Source organism: Heptranchias perlo, unplaced genomic scaffold, assembly GCF_035084215.1.
Source record: "Heptranchias perlo isolate sHepPer1 unplaced genomic scaffold, sHepPer1.hap1 HAP1_SCAFFOLD_366, whole genome shotgun sequence".
In the NCBI taxonomy this organism is placed as follows: domain Eukaryota; kingdom Metazoa; phylum Chordata; class Chondrichthyes; order Hexanchiformes; family Hexanchidae; genus Heptranchias; species Heptranchias perlo.
In genome coordinates, this window is record NW_027139378.1 from 214836 (window position 1) to 241995 (window position 27160).

General features: G+C 49.9%; 1 protein-coding gene across 2 annotated transcripts in view; it reads left to right on the forward strand.

The window, feature by feature from the left end:
- The window catches only part of LOC137311613 (WD repeat-containing protein 70), a 223133-nt gene extending 196674 nt beyond the window's left edge, over positions 1-26459 (forward strand). Inside the window, exons 14-19 of one of the 2 annotated variants that reach the window (XM_067978710.1) lie at positions 898-998; positions 8500-8579; positions 9271-9387; positions 23583-23745; positions 23950-24044; positions 24997-26459. In XM_067978710.1, the coding sequence (XP_067834811.1) occupies positions 898-998; positions 8500-8579; positions 9271-9387; positions 23583-23745; positions 23950-24037 (549 nt within the window). In that variant the 3' untranslated portion in view covers positions 24038-24044; positions 24997-26459. Of the gene's footprint in view, positions 1-897; positions 999-8499; positions 8580-9270; positions 9388-23582; positions 23746-23949; positions 24180-24996 lie in introns of those variants that run through there. The other variant, XM_067978711.1, reaches the window with a different exon arrangement.
- Positions 26460-27160: the final 701 nt, after the last annotated feature.

Genomic DNA, 27160 nt, shown 5'->3' on the forward strand with positions numbered 1-27160 from the left:
GGCTCCTGGTCCGTGAATGCCTCAATTTTAAAATTCGCATCCTTGTATTCAAATCCCTCCATGGCCCTCACCCCTCCCTATCTCTGAAACCTCCTCCACCCTTCAGCCCTCCGAGATCTCTGCACTTCTCCAATTCTGGTCTGTTGCGCATCCCCGATTTTAATCGCTCCAGCATTGGGGGCCGTGCCTTCAGCTGCCTACACCATAAGCTCTGGAATTCCCTCCCTAAACCTCTCCGTCTCTCTACCTCTCTCTCCTCCTTTAAGACATTCCTTAAAACCTACCTCTTTGAACAAGCTTTTGGCCACCTGTCCTAATATCGCCTTATGTGGTGTGTGTGTCAAATTATTTTGATAATCGCTCCTGTGAAGCGCCTTGGAACGTTTCACTATGTTAAAGGCGCTGTATAAATGGAAGTTGTTGTTGTAGTAGGCAGTCTTGGTGATGGAGCGGATATGGGGTCGGGGGGTCAGAAGCTCAGCTCAGGGTCAAATAGGACGCCAAGGTTGCGAACGGTTTAGTTCAGCCTCAGACAGCAGCCAGGGAGAGGGATGGAGTCGGTGACTGTCTCTCCAGCCATTTATGCCCCAGGCTCTGGAATTGCCCCCCGATACCTCTACTTCTTTAAGACCCTCCTTAAAACTCACCTCTGACCAAGCTTTTGTTCGCCCCCTCCTAATAACTCTGGTTTGGGTGGATTTTTGCCTGCTTCCTTGAGATGTTTCTGTGCATGGAAGGTAGTTTATGAATACAAGTTGTCATGTCTATCAACCTTGCTGTCTCTGTCTCTCTTACACCTCTGAAACACTCTCAATACTGCCTCATGCCGCTAGACAATTCTCCTGTGGATAGCGAAGATGGCCCACATGCTCAGTGCACGCTCTTTTTATTTTGCAGAGTGTTATTCGGTGCCTGTGGCACCCAAAGCTGAACCAGATCATGGTAGGAACGGGGAACGGACTGGCCAAAGTCTACTACCATCCGGTCAAGAGTCAGAGGTAAAAGGTCGTACAGCAAACGGCTTTCAACTGGACCAAGGACAGTACCAGAGTGTCTACAGTGTGTACATGGGGATCATACCCCCTCCCGAGTGTGTACATGGGGATCGTACCCCCTCCCGAGTGTGTACATGGGGATCGTACCCCCTCCCGAGTGTGTACATGGGGATCGTACCCCCTCCCGAGTGTGTACATGGGGATCGTACCCCCTCCCGAGTGTGTACATGGGGATCGTACCCCCTCCCGAGTGTGTACATGGGGATCGTACCCCCTCCCGAGTGTGTACATGGGGATCGTACCCCCTCCCGAGTGTGTACATGGGGATCGTACCCCCTCCCGAGTGTGTACATGGGGATCGTACCCCCTCCCGAGTGTGTACATGGGGATCGTACCCCCTCCCGAGTGTGTACATGGGGATCGTACCCCCTCTCGAGTGTGTACGTGGGGGGCGTGCCCCCTCTCGAGTGTGTACGTGGGGGGCGTGCCCCCTCCTGGGTGTGTACGCGGGGGGGGGGGTGCCCGCCATTTTGGAGGGAGTGCAGTGTGGGTTTACGAGAATGATATCCGGACTTCAAGGGTTAAGTTACGAGGAGAGATTACACAAATTGGGGTTGTATTCTCTAGAGTTTCGAAGGTTAAGGGGTGATCTGATCGAAGTTTATAAGATATTAAAGGGAACGGATAGGATGGATAGAGAGAAACTATTTCCGCTGGTTGGGGATTTTAGGAGTCGGGGGCACGGTCTAAAAATTAGAGCCAGACCTTTCAGGAGTGAGATTAGAAAACATTTCTACACACAAAGGGTGGTAGAAGTTTGGAACTCTCTTCCGCAAACGACAATTGATACTAGCTCAATTGCTAAATTTAAATGTGAGATAGATAGCTTTTTGGCAACCAAAAGTATTCAGGGATATGGGCCAAAGGCAGGTATATGGAGTTAAATCACAGATCAGCCATGATCTTATCAAATGGCGGAGCAGGCACGAGGGGCTGAATGGCCTCCTCCTGTTCCGATGTTCCTATTTGTCAGCCCAAGGATGTTGTCCAGGTCTTGCTGAATGCGTGCTTGGACTGCTTCATTATCTGAGGGGTTGCGAATGGAGCTGAACACTGTGCAATCATCTGCGAACATCCCCACTACTGGCCTTTTGATGAAGCAGCTGAAAATAGTTGAGCATAGGACCCTCCTCTCCCACAGTCTTCTCTTACCCCCGACGATCTTGCTCTTTCTCTCTCGCTCGCTCTTTCTTTCTCTCTGGCTAGCCCTCTATATCTTTCCCTTGCTGTCTCTCTCTCCGTCTCTCTTTATCTCTGGCTCTGTCTCTCTCTTTCTCTCTGTCACTCTGTATCTCTTGCTGTCTCTCTGTGACTTGCCCTCCCTCTCTCTGGTGCCCTCTCCATCTCTCCGGCGCCCTCTCTCCGTCTCCGTCTCGCCCTCTCTCCGTCTCCGTCTCGCCCTCTCTCCGTCTCCGTCTCGCCCTCTCTCCGTCTCCGTCTCGCCCTCTCTCCGTCTCCGTCTCGCCCTCTCTCCGATTCCGTCTCGCCCTCTCTCCGATTCCGTCTCGCCCTCTCTCCGTCTCCGTCTCGCCCTCTCTCCGTCTCCGTCTCGCCCTCTCTCCGTCTCCGTCTCGCCCTCTCTCCGTCTCCGTCTCGCCCTCTCTCCGATTCCGTCTCGCCCTCTCTCCGTCTCCGTCTCGCCCTCTCTCCGTCTCCGTCTCGCCCTCTCTCCGTCTCCGTCTCGCCCTCTCTCCGTCTCCGTCTCGCCCTCTCTCCGTCTCCGTCTCGCCCTCTCTCCGTCTCCGTCTCGCCCTCTCTCCGTCTCCCGCCGTCTCTCCGTCTCCCGCCGTCTCTCCGTCTCCCTCCCTCCGTCTCCCTCCCTCCGTCTCCCTCCCTCCGTCTCCCTCCCTCCGTCTCCCTCCCTCCGTCTCCCTCCCTCCGTCTCCCTCCCTCCGTCTCCCTCCCGCCGTCTCCCTCCCGCCGTCTCCCTCCCGCCCTCTCCCTCCCGCCCTCTCCCTCTGCCCTCTCCCTCTCCCTCTGCCGCCCTCTCCCTCCCTCTGCCGCCCTCTCCCTCCCTCTCCCTCCCTCTGCCGCCCTCTCCCTCCCTCTCCCTCCCTCTCCCTCCCTCGCCCTCCCTCTGCCGCCCTCTCCCTCCCTCTCCCTCCCTCTGCCGCCCTCTCCCTCCCTCTGTTTTTCTCTCTCCCTCCCTCTGTTTTTCTCTCTCTCTCCCTCTCTCTTTCTCTCTCTCTCCCTCTCTCTTTCTTTCTCTCTCTCTCTCTCTCTCTCTCACACGCAGCAGATTCTTGTCAAAGGCTTTGCTAAAGTCCATGTAGACCACGTCTACTGCACAGGAGGGCAAAAAGGGGATATGAGATTGCTTTGGCAGATAAGGCAAAGGAGAATCCAAAAAGCTTCTACAAATACATAAAGGGCAAAAGAGTAACTAGGGAGAGAGTAGGATCAACAAGGTCATCGATGTGCGGAACCACAAGAGATGACCTTGTTGATCCTCAAATGAGGCCATATGGGTGGAGCTTAAAAACAAAAAGGGGGCAAGCACTTTGATGGGAGTGTACTATAGACCCCCAAACAGTCAGGGGGAGATAGAGGATCAGATATGTAGGCAAATCTCAGAAAATTGTGCAAATAATAGGGTAATAATAGTGGGGGATTTCAACTTCCCCAATATTAACTGGGATACTCAGAGTGTAAAAGGCTTAGAGGGTACAAAATTCTTAACGTGCATCCAGGAGAGCTTTTTGAGCCAGCATGTAGAAAGTCCTACAAGAGAGGGGGCGGGACTGGACCTAATTCTAGGGAATGTGGCCGGCCAAGTGGAAGAAGTGCTAGTAGGTGAGCACTTTGGTGACAGTGACCATAATTCGGTGAGATTTAAGGTGGTCATGGAAAAGGACAGGGAGGGGCCGGAAATAAAGGTTCTAAATTGGGGGAAGGCTGATTTTAATAGGATAAGGCAGGATCTGGCCAAAATGGACTGGGATCAGCTGCTTGTAGGAAAATCCGCATCGGAGCAATGGGAGTCTTTCAGAAGGGAGATTGAGACCATACAATGGCAACATATTCCCGTAAAGGTCAAGGGTGGTTCCAAGAACTCCAGGGAACCTTGGATGTCAGGGGATATACGAGAATGGATTAGGAAAAAAAGGAGGGCTTTTGGCAGATACAAAAGGCTAAGGACGGAGGAAGCCGTAGAGGAGTACAAAAAGTGCAGGGGGATACTTAAAAAGGAAATTAGGAGATCAAGGAGGGGCCATGAAAAAACTCTGGCGAGCAAAATAAAGGAAAATCCTAAGATGTTTTATAAGTATATTAAGGGTAAGAGGATGACTAGGGAAAAAATAGGGCCCATTAGGAACAAAAATGGCAATCTGTGTGTGGAGCCGGAAGATGTAGGAGGGGTTCTAAATGAATTTTTTGCATCTGTTTTCAATATGGAGTAGGACGACGTAGACAGAGAAATACGACAGGGGGACTGTGATATACTCGAACATATTAACTTCGAGCGGGAGGAGGTATTGGCGGTTTTAGCAGGCCTAAAAATGGATAAATCCCCAGGCCCGGACGAAATGTATCCCAGGCTACTGTGTGAGGCAAAGGAGGAGATTGCAGGGGCTCTAACACATATATTCAGAACCTCTCTGGCCACAGGGGATGTGCCAGAGGACTGGAGAACCGCTAATGTAGTACCATTATTCAAGAAGGGGAGTAGGGAAAAACCGGGGAACTACAGACCAGTGAGCTTAACATCAGTGGTAGGAAAATTATTGGAAAAAATTCTGAAGGACAAAATTAGTCTCCACTTGGAGAAGCAAGGATTAATCAGGGATAGTCAACATGGCTTTGTCAAGGGAAGATCATGTCTGACTAATTTGATTGAATTTTTTGAGGGGGTGACTAGGCGTGTGGATGAGGGTAACGCAGTGGATGTGGTATACATGGATTTCAGTAAGGCCTTCGATAAAGTCCCGCACAGGAGACTGGTCAAGAAGGTATGAGCCCATGGAGTCCAGGGTGCCTTGGCACTTTGGATACAAAACTGGCTTAGTGGCAGAAGGCAGAGGGTGATGGTCGAAGGTTGTTTTTGTGACTGGAAGCCTGTGGCCAGTGGGGTACCACAGGGATCTGTGCTGGGGCCCTTGCTGTTTGTGGTCTACATTAACGACTTGGATATGAATGTAAAAGGTATGATCAGTAAGTTCGCTGATGATACAAAAATTGGTAGGGTGGTAAATAGCGAGGAGGATAGCCTCAGTCTGCAGGACGATATAGATGGGTTGGTCAGATGGGCGGAACAGTGGCAAATGGAATTTAACCCGGAAAAGTGCGAGGTGATGCACTTTGGAGGGACTAACAAGGCAAGGGAATACACAATGAATGGGAGGACCCTAGGCAAGACAGAGGGTCAGAGGGATCTTGGTGTGCAAGTTCACAGATCCCTGAAGGCGGCGGAACAGGTAGATAAGGTGGTAAAGAAGGCATATGGGATACTTGCCTTTATTAGCCGAGGCATAGAATATAAGAGCAAGGAGGTTATGATGGAGCTGTATAAAACACTGGTTAGGCCACAGCTGGAGTACTGTGTGCAGTTCTGGTCGCCACACTACAGGAAGGATGTGATCGCTTTGGAGAGGGTGCAGAGGAGATTCACCAGGATGTTACCAGGGCTGGAGCGCTTCAGCTATGAAGAGAGACTGGGAAGATTGGGTTTGTTTTCCTTGGAGCAGAGGAGGCTGAGGGGGGACATGATTGAGGTGTACAAAATTATGAGGGGCACAGATAGGATGGATACTAAGGAGCTTTTTCCCTTCGTTGAGGGTTCTATAACAAGGGGACATAGATTCAAGGTAAAAGGTGGGAGGTTTAGAGGGGATTTGAGAAAGAACTTTTTCACCCAGAGGGTGGTTGGAGTCTGGAACTCACTGCCTGAAAGGGTTGTGGAGGCAGGAACCCTCACAACATTCAAGAAGCATTTGGATGAGCACTTGAAATGCCATAGCATACAAGGCTACGGACCAAATGCTGGAATATGGGATTAGATTAGACTGGGCTTGATGGCCGGCGCGGACACGATGGGCCGAAGGGCCTCTATCCGTGCTGTATAACTCTATGACTCTATGAGATGGGTGAGATCCTAAATGAATATTTCACATCGGTATTTACGGTTGAGAAAGGCATGGATGTTAGGGAACTTGGGGAAATAAATAGTGATGTCTTGAGGAGTGTACATATTACAGAGAGGGAGGTGCTGGAAGTCTTAACGCGCATCAAGGTAGATAAATCTCCGGGACCTGATGAAATGTATCCCAGGACGTTATGGGAGGTTAGGGAGGAAATTGCGGGTCCCCTAGCAGAGATATTTGAATCATCGACAGCTACAGGTGAGGTGCCTGAAGATTGGAGGGTAGCAAATGTTGTGCCTTTGTTTAAGAAGGGCGGCAGGGAAAAGCCTGGGAACTACAGACCGGTGAGCCTGACATCTGTAGTGGGTAAGTTGTTAGAGGGTATTCTGAGGGACAGGATCGACAGGCATTTGGAGAGGCAGGGACTGATTAGGAACAGTCAGCATGGTTTTGTGAGAGGAAAATCATGTCTCACGAATTTGATTGAGTTTTTTGAAGGGGTAACCAAGAAGATAGATGAGGGCTGTGCAGTGGACGTGGTCTACATGGACTTCAGCAAAGCATTTGACAAGGTACCGCATGGTAGGTTGTTACATAAGGTTAAATCTCACGGGATCCAAGGTGAGGTAGCCAATTGGATACAAAATTGGATTGACGACAGAAGATAGAGGGTTGTTTTTCAAACTGGAGGCCTGTGTCCAGCGGTGTGCCTCAGGGATCGATGCTGGGTCCGCTGTTATTTGTTATTTATATTAATGATTTGGATGAGAATTTAGGAGGCATGGTTAGTAAGTTTGCAGATGACACCAAGATTGGTGGCATTGTGGACAGTGAAGAAGGTTATCCAGGATTGCAACGGGATCTTGATAAATTGGGCCAGTGGGCCGATGAATGGCAGATGGAGTTCAATTTAGATAAATGTGAGGTGATTCATTTTGGTAGATCGAATCGGGCCAGGACCTACTCCGTATTCTGCGGCGAGTGACTCACCTCCTGACTCCCCAAAGCCTTTCCACCATCTACAAGGCACAGTCAGGAGTGTGATGGAATACTCTCCACTTGCCTGGATGAGTGCAGCTCCATCAACATTCAAGAAGCTCGACACCATCCAAGATAAAGCAGCCCGCTTGATTGGCACCCCATCCACCACCCTAAACATTCACTCCCTTCACCACTGGCGCACTGTGGCTGCAGTGTGTACCATGCACAGGATGCACTGCAGCAACTCGCCAAGGCTTCTTCGACAGCACCTCCCAAACCCGCGACCTCTACCACCTAGAAGGACAAGGGCAGCAGGCGCATGGGAACAACACCACCTGCACGTTCCCCTCCAAGTCACACACCATCCCGACTTGGAAATATATCGGCGTTCCTTCATTGTCGCTGGGTCAAAATCCTGGAACTCCCTTCCTAACAGCACTGTGGGAGAACCGTCACCACACGGACTGCAGCGGTTCAAGAAGGCGGCTCACCACCACCTTCTCGAGGGCAATTAGGGATGGGCAATAAATGCCGGCCTTGCCAGCGACGCCCACATCCCGTGAACGAATAAAAAATAAAAAAAAAATAAAAAAATGGTAGGGCGTTGGGGAGAGTTATAGAACAAAGAGATCTTGGAGTACAGGTTCATAGCTCCTTGAAAGTGGAGTCACAGGTGGATAGAGTGGTGAAGAAGGCATTCGGCATACTTGGTTTCATTGGTCAGAACATTGAACACAGGAGTTGGGATGTCTTGTTGAAGTTGTACAAGACATTAGTAAGGCCACACTTGGAATACTGTGTACAGTTCTGGTCACCCTGTAATAGAAAGGATATTATTAAACTAGAAAGAGTGCAGAAAAGATTTACGAGGATGCTACCGGGACTTGATGGTTTGACTTATACGGAGAGGTTGGATAGACTGAGACTTTTTTCCCTGGAGAGTAGGAGGTTAAGGGGTGATCTTATAGAAGTCTATAAAATAATGAGGGGCATAGATAAGGTCGATAGTCAAAATCTTTTCCCAAAGGTAGGGGAGTCTATAACGAGGGGGCATAGATTTAAGGTGAGAGGGGAGAGATACAAAAGGGTCCAGAGGGGCAATTTTTTCACTCAAAAGGTGGTGAGTGTCTGGAACGAGCTGCCAGAGGCAGTAGTAGAGGCGGGTACAATTTTGTCTTTTAAAAAGCATTTGGACAGTTACATGGGTAAGATGGGTATAGAGGGATATGGGCCAAGTGCAGGCAATTGGGACTAGCTTAGTGGTATAAACTGGGCGACATGGACATGTTGGGCCGAAGGGCCTGTTTCCATGTTGTAAACTTCTATGATTCTATGATTCTTACATCAAACATTTCACTGACCAGAACCTTTCTGTTTTCCAGAGGGGCTAAACTTTGTGTCGTGAAAACAAAACGTAAAGCAAAACAGAGTCAGACTGTGACACAGGATTACATCATCACACGTAAGTACACCCCTCACTGTAACACTCTGATATACCCCACACCCCTCACTGTAACACTCTGATATACCCCACACCCCTCACTGTAACACTCTGATATACCCCACACCCCTCACTGTAACACTCTGATATACCCCACACCCCTCACTGTAACACTCTGATATACCCCACACCCCTCACTGTAACACTCTGATATACCCCACACCCCTCACTGTAACACTCTGATATACCCCACACCCCTCACTGTAACACTCTGATATACCCCACACCCCTCACTGTAACACTCTGATACACCCCACACCCCTCACTGTAACACTCTGATATACCCCACACCCCTCACTGTAACACTCTGATATACCCCACACCCCTCACTGTAACACTCTGATATACCCCACACCCCTCACTGTAACACTCTGATACACCCCACACCCCTCACTGTAACTCTGATATACCCCACACCCCTCACTGTAACACTGATATATCCCACACCCCTCACTGTAACACTGATATATCCCACACCCCTCACTTGTAATACTGATATACCCCACACCCCTCACTGTAACACCCTGATATGCCCCACACCCCTCACTGTAACTCTGATATACCCCACACCCTTCACTGTAACACTGATATATCCCACACCCCTCACTGTAACACTCTGACATAACACTCTGATTCTTTTGTGTTCCTTCAGCTCATGCTCTTCCCATGTTCCGTGAACCCAGACAGAAAAGTACCAGGAAACAGTTGGAGAAAGATAGACTTGATCCTGTGAAATCCCACAAGCCGGAACCCCCCGTATCGGGACCAGGTACAATGCACTTCTCATTCCTGCATCAGCAGCTTGAGTCCGTAGTGTTACTGGTACTAGTGAGCTATCTGTTACTGGGCACAGTAAGCTATCTGTTACTGGGCACAGTGAGCTATCTGTTGCTGGGCACAGTGAGCTATCTGTTGCTGGGCACAGTGAGCTATCTGTTACTGGTACTAGTGAGCTATATGTTACTGGTACGAATGAGCTATCTGTTACTGGGCACAGTGAGCTATCTGTTACTGGGCACAGTGAGCTATCTGTTGCTGGGCACAGTGAGCTATCTATTACTGGGCACAGTGAGCTATCTGTTGCTGGGCACAGTGAGCTATCTGTTACTGGGCACAGTGAGCTATCTGTTGCTGGGCACAGTGAGCTATCTGTTACTGGGCACAGTGAGCTATCTGTTACTGGGCACAGTGAGCTATCTGTTACTGGGCACAGTGAGCTATCTGTTGCTGGGCACAGTGAGCTATCTGTTACTGGGTACAGTGAGCTATCTGTTGCTGGGCACAGTGAGCTATCTGTTACTGGTACTAGTGAGCTATCTGTTACTGGGCACAGTAAGCTATCTGTTACTGGGCACAGTGAGCTATCTGTTGCTGGGCACAGTGAGCTATCTGTTACTGGGCACAGTGAGCTATCTGTTACTGGGCACAGTGAGCTATCTGTTACTGGGCACAGTGAGCTATCTGTTACTGGTACTAGTGAGCTATCTGTTACTGGGCACAGTGAGCTATCTGTTACTGGGCACAGTGAGCTATCTGTTACTGGGCACAGTGAGCTATCTGTTACTGGGCACAGTGAGCTATATGTTACTGGTACGAGTGAGCTATCTGTTACTGGGTACAGTGAGCTATCTGTTACTGGGCACAGTGAGCTATCTGTTACTGGGCACAGTGAGCTATCTGTTACTGGGCACAGTGAGCTATCTGTTACTGGGCACAGTGAGCTATCTGTTACTGGGCACAGTGAGCTATATGTTACTGGTACGAGTGAGCTATCTGTTACTGGGTACAGTGAGCTATCTGTTACTGGGTACAGTGAGCTATCTGTTACTGGGTACAGTGAGCTATCTGTTACTGGGTACAGTGAGGTACCTGTTACTGGGCACAGTGAGCTATCTGTTACTGGGCACAGTGAGCTATCTGTTACTGGGCACAGTGAGCTATATGTTACTGGTACGAGTGAGCTATCTGTTACTGGGTACAGTGAGCTATCTGTTACTGGGTACAGTGAGCTATCTGTTACTGGGTACAGTGAGCTATCTGTTACTGGGTACAGTGAGGTACCTGTGTTACTGGGTACAGTGAGCTATCTGTTACTGGGTACAGTGAGCTATCTGTTACTGGGTACAGTGAGCTATCTGTTGCTGGGCGCAGTGAGGGAGCTGCGTTGCTGGGCGCAGTGAGGGAGCTGCGTTGCCGGGCGCAGTGAGGGAGCTGCGTTGCCGGGCGCAGTGAGGGAGCTGCGTTGCCGGGCGCAGTGAGGGAGCTGCGTTGCTGGGCGCAGTGAGGGAGCTGCGTTGCTGGGCGCAGTGAGGGAGCTGCGTTGCTGGGCGCAGTGAGGGAGCTGCGTTGCTGGGCGCAGTGAGGGAGCTGCGTTGCTGGGCGCAGTGAGATATAGGAACATAGGAACAGGAGTAGGCCATTCAGCCCCTCGTGCCTGCTCCACCATTTGATAAGATCATGGCTGATCTGTGATCTAACTCCATATACCTGCCTTTGGCCCATATCCCTTAATTCCTTTGGTTGCCAAAAAGCTATCTATCTCGCATTTAAATTTAGCAATTGAGCTCGTATCAATTGCAATTTGCGGAAGAGAGTTCCAAACTTCTACCACCCTTTGTGTGTAGAAATGTTTTCTAATCTCACTCCTGAAAGGTCTGGCTCTAATTTTTAGACTGTGCCCCCTACTCCTAAAATCCCCAACCAGCGGAAATAGTTTCTCTCTATCCACCCTATCCGTTCCCCTTAATATCTTATAAACTTCGATCAGATCACCCCGTAACCTTCTAAACTCGAGAGAATACAACCCCAATTTGTGTAATCTCTCCTCGTAACTTAACCCTTGAAGTCCGGGTATCATTCTAGTAAACCTACGCTGCACTCCCTCCAAGGCCAATATGTCCTTCCGAAGGTGCGGTGCCCAGAACTGCTCACAGCACTCCAGGTGCAGTCTAACCAGGGTTTTGTATAGCTGCAGCATAACTTCTGCCCCCTTGTACTCTAGTCCTCCAGATATAAAGGCCAGCATTCCATTAGCCTTCTTGATTATTTTCTGCACCTGATTCATGACACTTCAATGATCTATGTACCTGAACCCCTAAGTCCCTTTGGACATCCACTGCTTTTTAACTTTTTACCATTTAGAAAGTACCCTGTTCTATCCTTTTTTGATCCAAAGTGGATGACCTCACATTTGTCTACATTGAATTCCATTTGCCACAGTTTTGCCCATTCACCTAATCTATCAATATCCCTTTGTAATTTTATGTTTTCATCTACACTGCTTACAATGCCACCAATCTTTGTGTCATCAGCAAACTTAGATATGAGACTTTCTATGCCTTCATCTAAGTCATTAATAAATATTGTGAATAATTGAGGCCCCAAGACAGATCCCTGCGGGACCCCACTAATCACATCCTGCCAATGTGAGTACCTTCCCATTATCCCTACTGTCTGTCGCCTTTCACTCAGCCAATTTCCGAACCAAGTCCGTACTTTTCCCTCGATTCCATGGGCTTCTATCTTAGCTAACAGTCTCTTATGTGGGACCTTATCAAATGCCTTCTGGAAGTCCATATAAATAACATCCATTGACATTCCCCTGTCCACTGCTTTAGTCACCTCTTCAAAAAAATTCAATCAGGTTTGTCAGGCACGACCTACCTTTCACAAATCCATGCTGGCTCTCTCTGATTAACTGAAAATTATCGAGGTGTTCAGTCATCCTATCCTTAATTATAGACTCCAGCATTTTCCCCACAACAGACGTTAGGCTAACTGGTCTATAATTCCCTGGTTTCCCTCTCTCTCCTTTCTAAAAAAGCGGAGTGACATGTGCAATTTTCCAGTCTAGAGGGACAGTTCCTGAATCTAGAGAACTTTGAAAGATTATAGTTAGGGCATCTGCAATGTGCTCACCTACTTCCTTTAAAACCCTGGGATGGAAACCATCTGGTCCTGGGGATTTGTCACTCTTTAGTGCTATTATTTTCTTCATTACTGTTGCTTCACTTATGTTAATTTTATCGAGTCCCTGTCCCCGATTCAATATTAGTTTTCTTGGGATTTCTGGCATGCTATCCTCTTTTTCTACTGTAAATACTGACGCAAAGTAATTGTTCAACACGTCTGCCATTTCCCCATTGTCAATGACAATATCCCCACTTTCAGTTTTTAAGGGGCCAACACTGCTCCTGACCACCCTCTTTCTCCTAATGTAACTATAAAAGTTCTTCGTATTGGTTTTGATATCCCTTGCAAGTTTCTTTTCATACTCTCTTTTTGTAGCTCTTACTATCTGTTTTGTGACCCTTTGTTGATCTTTGTATCTTTCCCATTCGCCAGGACCTGTGCCATTTTTTGCCTTTTTGTATGCCCTTTCCTTATGTCTTATACTGTCCCTTACCTCTTTAGTTGTCCATGGCTGTTTCTTTTGGCAAGTAGAGTTCTTGCCCCTCGGGTATAAACCGATTCTGTATCACGTTAAATGTTTCTTTAAACATTTCCCACTGATCATCAGTCGTTTTACCCATTAACAGATTTGCCCAGTTTACTGTGGACAGTCTCTGTCTCATCCCATTGAAGTCGGCCTTGCCCAAGTCTAGAATCTTAGCAGCTGATTCACTTTTTTCCCTTTCAAACACTACATTGAGCTCAATCATGTTATGATCACTATTGGATAGATGTTCACGCACAGTTAAGCTGTTAACTAAATCTGGTTCATTACTCATTACTAAATCTAGTGTGGCTTGCCCCCTTGTTGCCTCCAGGACATACTGCTGCAGAAAACTATCCCGAACACACAAGAAATTCACTACCTTTCTGACAGTTGCTCGTCTGCTTTCGCCAATCTATGTGAAGGTTAAAGTCCCCCATTAAGACCACTATGCCTTTCTTACACGCTTGTCTAATCTCTGCATTTATACAATCTAGCACTTCAGAGCTGCTGCCAGGGCTCCTATATACAAGTCCCACTATAGTCTTAGATCCTTTCCGATTTCTCAATTCAACCCATAAGGTCTCTGTTGGCTGCTTACCTCTCGTTATATCCTCCTTTATCATTGAATTGATTTAATCTCTAATCACTAAGGCTACTCCTCCCCCTCTTCCATTTTCCCTGTGTTCCTGGGCGCAGTGAGGGACCTGTGTTCCTGGGCGCAGTGAGGGACCTGTGTTCCTGGGCGCAGTGAGGGACCTGTGTTCGTGGGCGCAGTGAGGGACCTGTGTTCCTGGGCGCAGTGAGGGACCTGTGTTCCTGGGCGCAGTGAGGGACCTGTGTTCCTGGGCGCAGTGAGGGACCTGTGTTCCTGGGCGCAGTGAGGGACCTGTGTTCCTGGGCGCAGTGAGGGACCTGTGTTCCTGGGCGCAGTGAGGGACCCGTGTTCCTGGGCGCAGTGAGGGACCCGTGTTCCTGGGCGCAGTGAGGGACCTGTGTTCCTGGGCGCAGTGAGGGACCTGTGTTCCTGGGCGCAGTGAGGGACCCGTGTTCCTGGGCGCAGTGAGGGACCCGTGTTCCTGGGCGCAGTGAGGGACCCGTGTTCCTGGGCGCAGTGAGGGACCCGTGTTCCTGGGCGCAGTGAGGGACCCGTGTTCCTGGGCGCAGTGAGGGACCCGTGTTCCTGGGCGCAGTGAGGGACCCGTGTTCCTGGGCGCAGTGAGGGACCCGTGTTCCTGGGCGCAGTGAGGGACCCGTGTTCCTTGGCGCAGTGAGGGACCCGTGTTCCTGGGCGCAGTGAGGGACCCGTGTTCCTGGGCGCAGTGAGGGACCCGTGTTCCTGGGCGCAGTGAGGGACCCGTGTTCCTGGGCGCAGTGAGGGACCCGTGTTCCTGGGCGCAGTGAGGGACCCGTGTTCCTGGGCGCAGTGAGGGACCCGTGTTCCTGGGCGCAGTGAGGGACCCGTGTTCCTGGGCGCAGTGAGGGACCCGTGTTCCTGGGCGCAGTGAGGGACCCGTGTTCCTGGGCGCAGTGAGGGACCTGTGTGACTGGGCGCAGTGAACTAAGTGTTACTGGGTGCAGTGAGCTATGTTTTTTTTATTCGTTCATGTGATGTGGGCGTCGCTGGCAAGGCCAGCATTTATTGCCCATCCCTAATTGCCCTTGAGAAGGTGGTGGTGAGCCGCCTTCTTGAACCGCTGCAGTCCGTGTGGTGAAGGTTCTCCCACAGTGCTTTAGGATGTGAGTTCCAGGATTTTGACCCAGCGACGATGAAGGAACGGCGATATATTTCCAAGTCGGGATGGTGTGTGACTTGGAGGGGAACGTGCAGGTGGTGTTGTTCCCAAGTGCCTGCTGCTCTTGTCCTTCTAGGTGGTAGAGGTCGCGGGTTTGGGAGGTGCTGTCGAAGAAGCCTTGGCGAGTTGCTGCAGTGCATCCTGTGGATGGTGCACACTGCAGTCACAGTGCGCCGGTGGTGAAGGGAGTGAATGTTTATAGAATCATAGAATCATAGAAGTTACAACACGGAAACAGGCCCTTCGGCCCAACATGTCCATGTCGCCCAGTTTATACCACTAAGCTAGTCCCAATTGCCTGCACTTGGCCCATATCCCTCTATACCCATCTTACCCATGTAACTGTCCAAATGCTTTTTAAAAGACAAAATTGTACCCGCCTCTACTACTGCCTCTGGCAGCTCGTTCCAGACACTCACCACCCTTTGAGTGAAAAAATTGCCCCTCTGGACCCTTTTGTATCTCTCCCCTCTCACCTTAAATCTATGCCCCCTCGTTATAGACTCCCCTACCTTTGGGAAAAGATTTTGACTATCGACCTTATCTATGCCCCTCATTATTTTATAGACTTCTATAAGATCACCCCTTAACCTCCTACTCTCCAGGGAAAAAAGTCCCAGTCTGTCTAACCTCTCCCTGTAAGTCAAACCATCAAGTCCCGGTAGCATCCTAGAAATCTTTTCTGCACTCTTTCTAGTTTAATAATATCCTTTCTATAATAGGGTGACCAGAACTGTACACAGTACTCCAAGTGTGGCCTCACCAATGCCCTGTACAACTTCAACAAGACATCCCAACTCCTGCATTCAATGTTCTGACCAATGAAACCAAGCATGCCGAATGCCTTCTTCACCACCCTATCCACCTGTGACTCCACTTTCAAGGAGCTATGAATCTGTACTCCCAGATCTCTTTGTTCTATAACTCTCCCCAACGCCCTACCATTAACGGAGTAGGTCCTGGCCCGATTCGATCTACCAAAATGCATCACCTCACATTTAATCTAAATTAAACTCCATCTGCCATTCATCGGCCCACTGGCCCAATTGATCAAGATCCCGTTGCAATCCCAGATAACCTTCTTCACTGTCCACAATGCCACCAATCTTGGTGTCATCTGCAAACTTACTAACCATGCCTCCTAAATTCTCATCCAAATCATTAATATAAATAACAAATAACAGCAGACCCAGCACCGATCCCTGAGGCACACCGCTGGACACAGGCATCCAGTTTGAAAAACAACCCTCTACAACCACCCTCTGTCTTCTGTCGTCAAGCCAATTTTGTATCCAATTGGCTACCTCACCTTGGATCCCATGAGATTTAACCTTATGTAACAACCTACCATGCGGTACCTTGTCAAAGGCTTTGCTGAAGTCCATGTAGACCACGTCTACTGCACAGCCCTCATCTATCTTCTTGGTTACCCCTTCAAAAAACTCAATCAAATTCGTGAGACATGATTTTCCTCTCACAAAACCATGCTGACTGTTCCTAATTAGTCCCTGCCTCTCCAAATGCCTGTAGATCCTGTCCCTCAGAATACCCTCTAACAACTTACCCACTACAGATGTCAGGCTCACTGGTCTGTAGTTCCCAGGCTTTTCCCTGCCGCCCTTCTTAAACAAAGGCACAACATTTGCTACCCTCCAATCTTCAGGCACCTCACCTGTAGCGGTGGATGATTCAAATATCTCTGCTAGGGGACCCGCAATTTCCTCCCTAACCTCCCATAACGTCCTGGGATACATTTCATCAGGTCCCGGAGATTTATCTACCTTGATGCGCGTTAAGACTTCCAGCACCTCCCTCTCTGTAATATGTACACTCCTCAAGACATCACTATTTATTTCCCCAAGTTCCCTAACATCCATGCCTTTCTCAACCGTAAATACCGATGTGAAATATTCATTCAGGATCTCACCCATTTCTTGTGGTTCCGCACATAGATGACCTTGTTGATCCTTAAGAGGCCCTACTCTCTCCCTAGTTACCCTTTTGCCCTTTATGTATTTGTAGAAGCTCTTTGGATTCACCTTTGCCTGATCTGCCAAAGCAATCTCATATCCCCTTTTTGCCCTCCTGATTTCTCTCTTAACTCTACTCCGGCAATCTCTATACTCTTCAAGGGATCCACTTGATCCCAGCTGCCTATGCATGTCATATGCCTCCTTCTTCTTTTTGACTAGTGCCTCAATCTCCCGAGTCATCCAAGGTTCCCTACTTCTACCAGCCTTGCCCTTCACTTTATAAGGAATGTGCTTACCCTGAACCCTGGTTAACACACTTTTGAAAGCCTCCCACTTACCAGACGTCCCTTTGCCTGCCAACAGACTCTCCCAATCAACTTCTGAAAGTTCCTGTCTAATACCATCAAAATTGGCCTTTCCCCAATTTAGAATTTTAACTTTTGGGCCAGACCTATCCTTCTCCATAGCTATCTTAAAACTAATGGAATTATGATCACTTGTCCCAAAGTGATCCCTCACCAACACTTCTGTCACCTGCCCTTCCTTATTTCCCAAGAGGAGGTCAAGTTTTGCCCCCTCTCTAGTCGGGCCATCCACATACTGAATGAGAAATTCCTCCTGAATACACTCAACAAATTTCTCTCCATCCAAGCCCCTAATGCTATGGCTGTCCCAGTCAATGTTGGGAAAGTTAAAGTCCCCTACTATTACCACCCTATTTTTCTTGCAGCAGTCTGTCATCTCCTTACATATTTGCTCCTCAATTTCCCGTTGACTATTTGGGGGTCTGTCGTACAATCCTATCAAAGTGACCTCTCCCTTCTTATTTTTCAGTTCTACCCATATAGACTCAGTGGGCGAACCCTCGGATATATCCCCTCTCACTACTGCCGTGATGTTCTCCCTAATCAAGAACACAACTCCCCCTCCTCTCTTATCTCCTGCTCTATCTTTCCTATAGCATCTGTACCCTGGAACATTGAGCTGCCAGTCCTGCCCCTCCCTTAGCCATGTTTCAGTAATAGCTATAACATCCCAGTCCCATGTACCCATCCATGCCCTGAGTTCATCTGCCTTGCCCATCAGACTTCTTGCATTGAAATAAATGCAGTTTAATCTAGACTTCCCTTGGTCTTTGCCCTGCTTTCTCAGACCATCTGTCCGGTCATGTTCTGTACACTCTCCCTTACTGCCTTTTGTTTCTGTCACCATTTTATTTCCCACTGACTTCCTGCATCGGTTCCCATCCCCCTGCCACATTAGTTTAAACCCTCCCCAACAGCACTGGCAAACACTCCCCCTAGGACATTGGTCCCACCTCCCCCGGAACCGGTTCCAATGGCCCAGGAATTTGAATCCCTCCCTCTTGCACCATCTCTCAAGCCACGTATTCATCTTAGCTATCCTGTCATTCCTACTCTGACTTGCCCGTGGCACTGGTAGCAATCCTGAGATTACTACCTTTGAGGTCCTACTCTTTAGTTTAACTCCTAACTCCCTAAATTCAGCTTGTAGGACCTCATCCTGTTTTTTACCTATATCGTTGGTGCCTATATGCACCACGACAACTGGCTGTTCACCCTCCCCCTCCAGAATGTCCTGCAGCCGCTCCGAGACATCCTTGACCCTTGCACCAGGGAGGCAACATACCATCCTGGAGTCTCGGTTGCGTCCGCAGAAACGCCTGTCTATTCCCCTTACAATCGAGTCCCCTATCACTATAGCTCTGCCACTCTTTTTCCTGCCCTCCTGTGCAGCAGAGCCAGCCACGGTGCCATGAACCTGGCCACTGCCACCTTCCCCTGGTGAGCCATCTCCCCCAACAGTATCCAAAACGGTATACCTGTTTTGGAGGGAGATGACCGCAGGGGACCCCTGCACTGCCTTCCTACTCTTCCTCTGTCTGTTGGTCACCCATTCACTATCTCCCTCAGTAATTTTTATCTGCGGTGTGACCAACTCACTGAACGTGCTATCCACGACTTTCTCAGCATCGCGGATGCTCCAAAGTGAGTCCATCCGCAGCTCCAGAGCCGTCAAGCGGTCAAACAATAGCTGCAGCTGGACACACTTCCCGCAGGTGAAGGAATCAGGGATACAGGAAGGAGCCCTGAATTCCCACATCTCACAAGAGGAACATGACACGGCTCTGGGATCTCCTGCCATGACTTAACCCTTAAGTTAGCTTAACAACAACTGCAATGTCAAGAGAAAAAAAAGGAAAGAAAAACTACTTACCACTCCCTTTAAGGAGTTTACTCCTTTAAATTGTTCTCAATTTAGAGAATGTTAACTACACTAGGGACCTTGATTCACTAAAAAATAAACGCTACTTCCTATAAGACCAGCAGACCTTCCCTTTCCTTTTACTTCAGTTACTGTCGATAAGTAGAAATACTCACCTGAACCTATTCACCAATCAGGTGCCTCCCCTGTGTCGCGTCCCGATCTGATTCCTGACGTCACTTCGAACTCGGTCGCAGCTCGGCTCGGCTCCTCTCAGCTGTTCTCAACGCTCTGAAATCCCGCCTTTTATCGGACGCTCCCTCAAATTAAATGAATCCCACCAATTTCACTTCAATTAAAAAGGTATACTCAAGGGCCCTTGCTGAACAGCAGTCCCCCACGACACAACAGAGACCAGAGAATCCACAAACTCTAACCTTAGACAAATTCAGCAGGAAAATACTCACCAGCCAATCACTTACCTCTTCCTTGGTGACGTCCCACTTGGATTACTTTTTGCTTCTTATTTATCTTGGGTCCAGGAGTTAAGTCCCTGTGATGTCGCACAGTAGTTGTCTCTTGTTGCAGGTCTGCTGCTGCTTTTATTCCACAATCTCAGTCTTCTACTCTCAGGTCCACTACCGCTCTGCAGGAAAAGCAAGGCAAAGCAGCACCTCCTTCCCCCACTTCACCAAACTCCCACACTAGGTGGTGGATGGGGTGCCACTCAAGGGGGCTGATTTGTCCTGGATGGTGTCGAGCTTCTTGGGAGTTGTTGGCTCTGCACTCATCCAGGCAAGTGGAGAGTATTCCATCACACTCCTGACTTGTGCCTTGTAGATGGTGGAAAAGCTTTGGGGAGTCAGGAGGTGAGTCACTCGCCGCAGAATACCCAGCCTCCGACCTGCTCTCGTAGCCACAGTATTTTTTGGCTGGTCCAGTTAAGTTTCTGGTCAATGGTGACCCCCAGGATGTTGATGGTGGGGGATTCGGCGATGGTAATGCCGTTGAATGTCAAGGGGAGGTGGTTAGACTCTCTCTTGTTGGAGATGGTCATTGCCTGGCACTTATCTGGCGCGAATGTTACTTGCCACTTATCAGCCCAAGCCTGGATGTTGTCCAGGTCTTGCTGCATGCGGGCACGGACTGCTTCATTATCTGAGGGGTTGTGAATGGAACTGAACACTGTGCAATCATCAGCGAACATCCCCATTTCTGACCTTATGTTGGAGGGAAGGTCATTGATGAAGCAGCTGAAGATGGTTGGGCCTAGGACACTGCCCTGAGGAACTCCTGCAGCAATGTCCTGGGGCTGAGATGATTGGCCTCCAACAACCACTACCATCTTCCTTTGTGCTCGGTATGACTCCAGCCACTGGAGAGTTTTCCCCCTGATTCCCATTGACTTCAATTTTACTAGGGCTCCTTGGTGCCACACTCGGTCAAATGCTGCCTTGATGTCAAGGGCAGTCACTCTCACCTCACCTCTGGAATTCAGCTCTTTTGTCCATGTTTGGACCAAGGCTGTAATGAGGTCTGGAGCCGAGTGGTCCTGGCAGAACCCAAACTGAGCATCGGTGAGCAGGTTATTGATGAGTAAGTGCCGCTTGATAGCACTGTCGACGACACCTTCCGTCACTTTGCTGATGATTGAGAGTAGACTGATGGGGCGGTAATTGGCCGGATTGGATTTGTCCTGCTTTTTGTGGGCAGGATATACCTGGGCAATTTTCCACATTGTCGGGTGGATGCTAGTTTTGTAGCTGGACTGGAACAGCTTGGCTAGAGGCGCAGCTAGTTCTGGAGCACAAGTCTTCAGCACTACAACTGGGATGTTGTCGGGGCCCATAGCCTTTGCTGTATCCAGTGCACTCAGCCGTTTCTTGATATCACGTGGAGTGAATCAAATTGGCTGAAGACTGGCTTCTGTGATGGTGGCGATATCAGGAGGAGGCCGAGATGGATCATCCACTTGGCACTTCTGGCTGAAGATGGTTGCAAATGCTTCAGCCTTGTCTTTTGCACTCACGTGCTGGACTCCGCCATCATTGAGGATGGGGTTGTTTACAGAGCCTCCTCCTCCCGTTAGTTGTTTCATTGTCCACCACTATTCACGACTGGATGTGGCAGGACTGCAGAGCTTTTGATCTGATCCGTTGGTTGTGGAATCGCTTAGCTCTGTCTATAGCATGTTGCTTCCGCTGTTTAGCATGCATGTAGTCCTGACTTGTCGCTTCACCAGGTTGGCACCTCATTTTTAGGTCGCCTGGTGCTGCTCCTGCCATGCTCTTCTACACTCCTCATTGAACCAGGGTTGATCCCCTGGCTTGTTGGTAATGGTAGAGTGAGGAATATGCCGGGCCATGAGGTTACAGATTGTGCTGGAATACAATTCTGCTGCTGATGGCCCACAGCACCTCATGGATGCCCAGTTTTGAGCTGTTAGATCTGTTTTTTTTTTATTCGTTCACGGGATGTGGGCGTCGCTGGCAAGGCCGGCATTTATTGCCCATCCCTAATTGCCCTTGAGAAGGTGGTGGTGAGCCGCCTTCTTGAACCGCTGCAGTCCGTGTGGTGACGGTTCTCCCACAGTGCTGTTAGGAAGGGAGTTCCAGGATTTTGACCCAGCGACAATGAAGGAACGGCGATATATTTCCAAGTCGGGATGGTGTGTGACTTGGAGGGGAACGTGCAGGTGGTGTTGTTCCCATGCACCTGCTGCCCTTGTCCTTCTAGGTGGTAGAGGTCGCGGGTTTGGGAGGTGCTGTCGAAGAAGCCTTGGCGAGTTGCTGCAGTGCATCCTGTGGATGGTGCACACTGCAGCCACAGTGCGCCGGTGGTGAAGGGAGTGAATGTTTAGGGTGGTGGATGGGGTGCCAATCAAGCGGGCTGCTTTATCTTGGATGGTGTCGAGCTTCTTGAGTGTTGTTGGAGCTGCACTCATCCAGGCAAGTGGAGAGTATTCCATCACACTCCTGACTTGTGCCTTGTAGATGGTGGAAAGGCTTTGGGGAGTCAGGAGGTGAGTCACTCGCCGCAGAATACCCAGCCTCTGACCTGCTCTCGTAGCCACAGTATTTATATGGCTGGTCCAGTTAAGTTTCTGGTCAATGGTGACCCCCAGGATGTTGATGGTGGGGGATTCGGCGATGGTAATGCCGTTGAATGTCAAGGGGAGGTGGTTAGACTCTCTCTTGTTGGAGATGGTCATTGCCTGGCACTTATCTGGCGCGAATGTTACTTGCCACTTATCAGCCCAAGCCTGGATGTTGTCCAGGTCTTGCTGCATGCGGGCTCGGACTGCTTCATTATCTGAGGGGTTGCGAATGGAACTGAACACTGTGCAGTCATCAGCGAACATCCCCATTTCTGACCTTATGATGGAGGGAAGGTCATTGATGAAGCAGCTGAAGATGGTTGGGCCTAGGACACTGCCCTGAGGAACTCCTGCAGCAATGTTCTGAATCTATCCCATTTAGCACGGTGGTAGTGCCACACAACACGTTGGATGGTATCCTCAGTGCGAAGATGGCACTTCGTCTCCATGAGGACTGTGCGGTGGTCACTTCTTCCAATACTATTGGTGAGGACGAGGTCAAGTAAGTTTTTCCCTCGTGTTGGATCGCTCACCACCTGCCGCAGGCCCAGTCTGGCAGCTATGTCCTTCAGGACTCGGCCAGCTCGGTCAGTCGTGGTGCTACCGAGCCACTCTTGGTGATGGACATTGAAGTCCCCCACCCAGAGTACATTCTGTGCCCTTGCTACCCTCAGTGCTTCCTCCAAGTGGTGCTCAACATGGAGGAGGACTGATTCATCAGCTGAGGGAGGGCGGTAGGTGGTAATCAGCAGGAGGTTTCCTTGCCCATATTTGATCTGATGCCATGAGATTTCATAGGTTCCAGAGTCAATGATGAGGACTCCCAGGGCCACTCCCTCCTGACTGTATATCACTGTACCGCCACCTCTGGTGGGTCTGTCCTGCCGGTGGGACAGGACATACCCAGGGATGGTGATGGAAGAGTCTGGGACATTGGCTGAAAGGTATGATTCTGTGAGTATTTCTATGTCAGGCTGTTGCTTGACTCGTCTATGGGACAGCTCTCCCAATTTTGGCACAAGTCCCCAGATGTTAGTGAGGAGGATTTTGCAGGGTCGACTGGGCTTGGTTTGCCTTTATTGTGTCCGCTGCCTCGTGGTCCGTCTGGTTTTATTCTTATTGTGACTTTTTTTAGTGAGCTTTTACAACTGAGTGGCTTGCTCGGCCATTTCAGAGGGCAATTAAGAATCATCCACATTACTGTGGGTCTGGAGTCACATATAGGCCAGACCGGGCATGGTGAGGTATCCGTGTCACTGGGCACGGTGAGGTATCCGTGTCACTGGGCACGGTGTCAGGGTTTTGAGGGGGGGTGGTCGTGGCCAGTGTCGGGGTTCGGGGGTTCGTAGCCAGGGTGAGGGTTCGGGGGGTCGTGGCCAGTGTCAGGGTTCAGGGGGCATGTCTGTCTCTGGCCTGCTGATCTTACCTCTGTTACAGGACGTGGTGGTCGAGTTGGAACTCACGGGGGAACATTATCATCGTTTATTGTGAAGAACATCGCCCTGGATAAAACAGACGACAGTAATCCGCGTGAAGCGATCTTGCGTCACGCAGAAGAAGCAGAACAGAACCCGTACTGGGTGGCTCCTGCTTATGTGAAGTGAGTCTGATCAGAGCAAGGCCTTGGGTGGAGGTGGGGAATGATGGGGTCTCGCACTCTCTCTCACAAACACTGCCTCTCTCTCTCTCACACTCAATCTCTCTTGTACTCACACTCTCTCTCTCGCGCCCGCCCCACCCCTCGCTCGCTCACTCTGGCTCCTCTCGCTCTGTCATGCTCACTTTCTCTCACTTCTGATTTTAGGACCCAGCCAAACACGGTATTTGCTGAAGCGGAGAGTGAGGAAGAGGAGGAAGACGATGAGCCTGAATGGAAGAAACGCAAACTGTGAACGAAGTGTAAACGTTGGATTGTTGGTCCCAATGTGGAGCACCGCGGGGCCAGGGATTTAATGTGGGGCACCGCGGGGCCGGGGATTTAATGTGGGGCACCGCGGGGCCGGGGATTTAATGTGGGGCACCGCGGGGCCGGGGATTTAATGTGGGGCACCGCGGGGCCGGGGATTTAATGTGGGGCACCGCGGGGCCGGGGATTTAATGTGGGGCACCGCGGGGCCGGGGATTTAATGTGGGGCACCGTGGGGCCGGGGATTTAATGTGGGGCACCGCGGGGCCGGGGATTTAATGTGGGGCACCGCGGGGCCGGGGATTTAATGTGGGGCACCGCGGGGCCGGGGATTTAATGTGGGGCACCGCGGGGCCGGGGATTTAATGTGGGGCACCGCGGGGCCGGGGATTTAATGTGGGGCACCGCGGGGCCGGGGATTTAATGTGGGGCACCGCGGGGCCGGGGATTTAATGTGGGGCACCGCGGGGCCGGGGATTTAATGTGGGGCACCGCGGGGCCGGGGATTTAATGTGGGGCACTGCGGGGCCGGGGATTTAATGTGGGGCACTGCGGGGCCGGGGATTTAATGTGGGGCACTGCGGGGCCGGGGATTTAATGTGGGGCACTGCGGGGCCGGGGATTTAATGTGGGGCACCGCGGGGCCGGGGATTTAATGTGGGGCACTGCGGGGCCGGGGATTTAATGTGGGGCACTGCGGGGCCGGGGATTTAATGTGGGGCACCGCGGGGCCGGGGATTTAATGTGGGGCACCGCGGGGCCGGGGATTTAATGTGGGGCACCGCGGGGCCGGGGATTTAATGTGGGGCACTGCGGGGCCGGGGATTTAATGTGGGGCACTGCGGGGCCGGGGATTTAATGTGGGGCTGGCTGTGTTGGGATCTATTACGATCCATGACCCAAATCACTGACCTTTGCCCTTTGTGTTTGAAATGATTTATTCAGGAGCTACCATGACCAGTTCCCGAAATTGGAAGAGAGGCAATAAAATCCAGAGACTGATGAAATTAATTTTATTTTGTAAAAAGTTGAATATAAAATGAATATTGTATAAAAGTAAAGCCTGCAGAGAGCTTTGTTTGATGAACATAATGGCCCAGATATTGCTCACCTACAGACGCCGTCCCTGAATGGCGTCATGTCTCTCCGCCGGCAAATCGATTTTAAAAAATTCGTTCATGGGATGTGGACGTCGCTGGCGAGGCCGGCATTTATTGCTCATCTCTAATTGCCCTTGAGAAGGTGGTGGTGAGCCGCCTTCTTGAACTGCTGCAGTCCATGTGGTGACGGTTCTCCCACAGTGCTGTTAGGAAGGGAGTTCCAGGATTTTGACCCAGCGACGATGAAGGAACGGCAATATATTTACAAGTCGGGATGGTGACTTGGAGGGGAAGGTGCAGGTGGTGTTGTTCCCATGTGCCTGCTGCCCTTGTCCTTCTAGGTGTTAGAGGTCGCGGGTTTGGGAGGTGCTTTCGAAGAAGCCTTGGCGAGTTGCTGCAGTGCATCCTGTGGATGGTACACACTGCAGCCACAGTGCACCGGTGGTGAGGGGAGTGAATGTTTAGGGTGGTGGATGGGGTGCCAATCAAGTGGGCTGCTTTGTCCTGGATGGTGTCGAGCTTCTTGAGTGTTGTTGGAGCTGCACTCATCCAGACAAGTGGAGAGTATTCCATCACACTCCTGACTTGTGCCTTGTAGATGGTGGAAAGGCTTTGGGGAGTCAGGAGGTGAGTCATTCGCTGCAGAATACCCAGCCTCTGACCTGCTCTTGTAGCCACAGTATTGATACAGCTGGTCCAGTTAAGTTTCTGGTCAATGGTGACCCCCAGGATGTTGATGGTGGGGGATTCGGCGATGGTAATGCCGTTGAATGTCATGGGGAGGTGGTTAGACTCTCTCTTGTTGGAGATGGTCATTGCCTGGCACTTGTCTGGCGCGAATGTTTCTTGCCACTTATGAGACCAAGCCTGGATGTTGTCCAGGTCTTGCTGCATGCGGGCTCGGACTGCTTCATTATTTGAGGGGTTGCGAATTGAACTGGTCACTGATTGTGCAAGTTCACGCCTGCGGACATGCGCAGTAAAACCCAGAAATCGCAAACTTGCTTCCGTTGGTTCGTTGGTGGTTTGACAGTTACAAATTAAAGGGACATGGTACACTAAAATCATAGAAATCATGAAACATTCAGAAACTTACCCATCTGCCCAGCTGCAACTAAGATACTTAAGCCACCAAAAGGTACGCTGGAAAATACCAGCCCTACATTACCTTTTAAAAGCGTGCTGACTGTTAACCACTGTTAAACAACAAAAAAATTAAATTTTAAAAACGTGAAATGTCAAATTACTCTTCTTATCTTTTGATCATTAAAAAAAAATTTAAATTAAAAACTTTTTTTTTACTTTCAACTTCTGTAAGTTTCATTAAATTAAATCACTTGCTTGGCTTTTTATTTTTAGATATGTTAAATTTTTATTTAAACTAACATAACAGAAATTTACATCAAATGAATGATTTGTACTTGCCTGCTTGTGAGCGGGGCTTCTCTTCTTGACTGATTCTGTGGGCGTGGGTTAGGGTTACGCTGCATTAGCGTCAGGGTTAGGGTTAGGGTTAGGTTGTATGGTGTGGGCAGGAGGGTAGTTACACCCTCTTGTGTTCGTATTCTCACTCAACACTTGAGCTTCTTGTCACTTATACCTGCCACTTTTGGTTGGCCCACGCTTTACCTTACCACCTGGCTTCTTTTTCTTGCCAATCTCTTCTTAGTAATTTCTTGATCCGTAATCCTTTGATCCCCCTCTGGGGTTATAATCAGTTCCTGGGTTTTGCCAACTTATGGTCTCTATGCAGTATTTAGTTATTATTTGCTTACTTGTATATTATTATTGGTGTTGGAACCCAACCCTTTAGTTTAAGTAGTGTTAGGGTTATGTTGTATTGAGGTTGGGGGGTTCAGGTTAGGGTTAGGGTTAGGGTTGCTGCATTGGGGTTAGTGTTGGGGTTAGGTGAGGGTCAGGGTTGCAGTTAGGTTCAGGGCTGCATTAGGGTTAGGTTTTAGGGGTGGGGTGGGGTGCATCAGGGTTGGGGTTAGTTGTTTAGGGGTGGG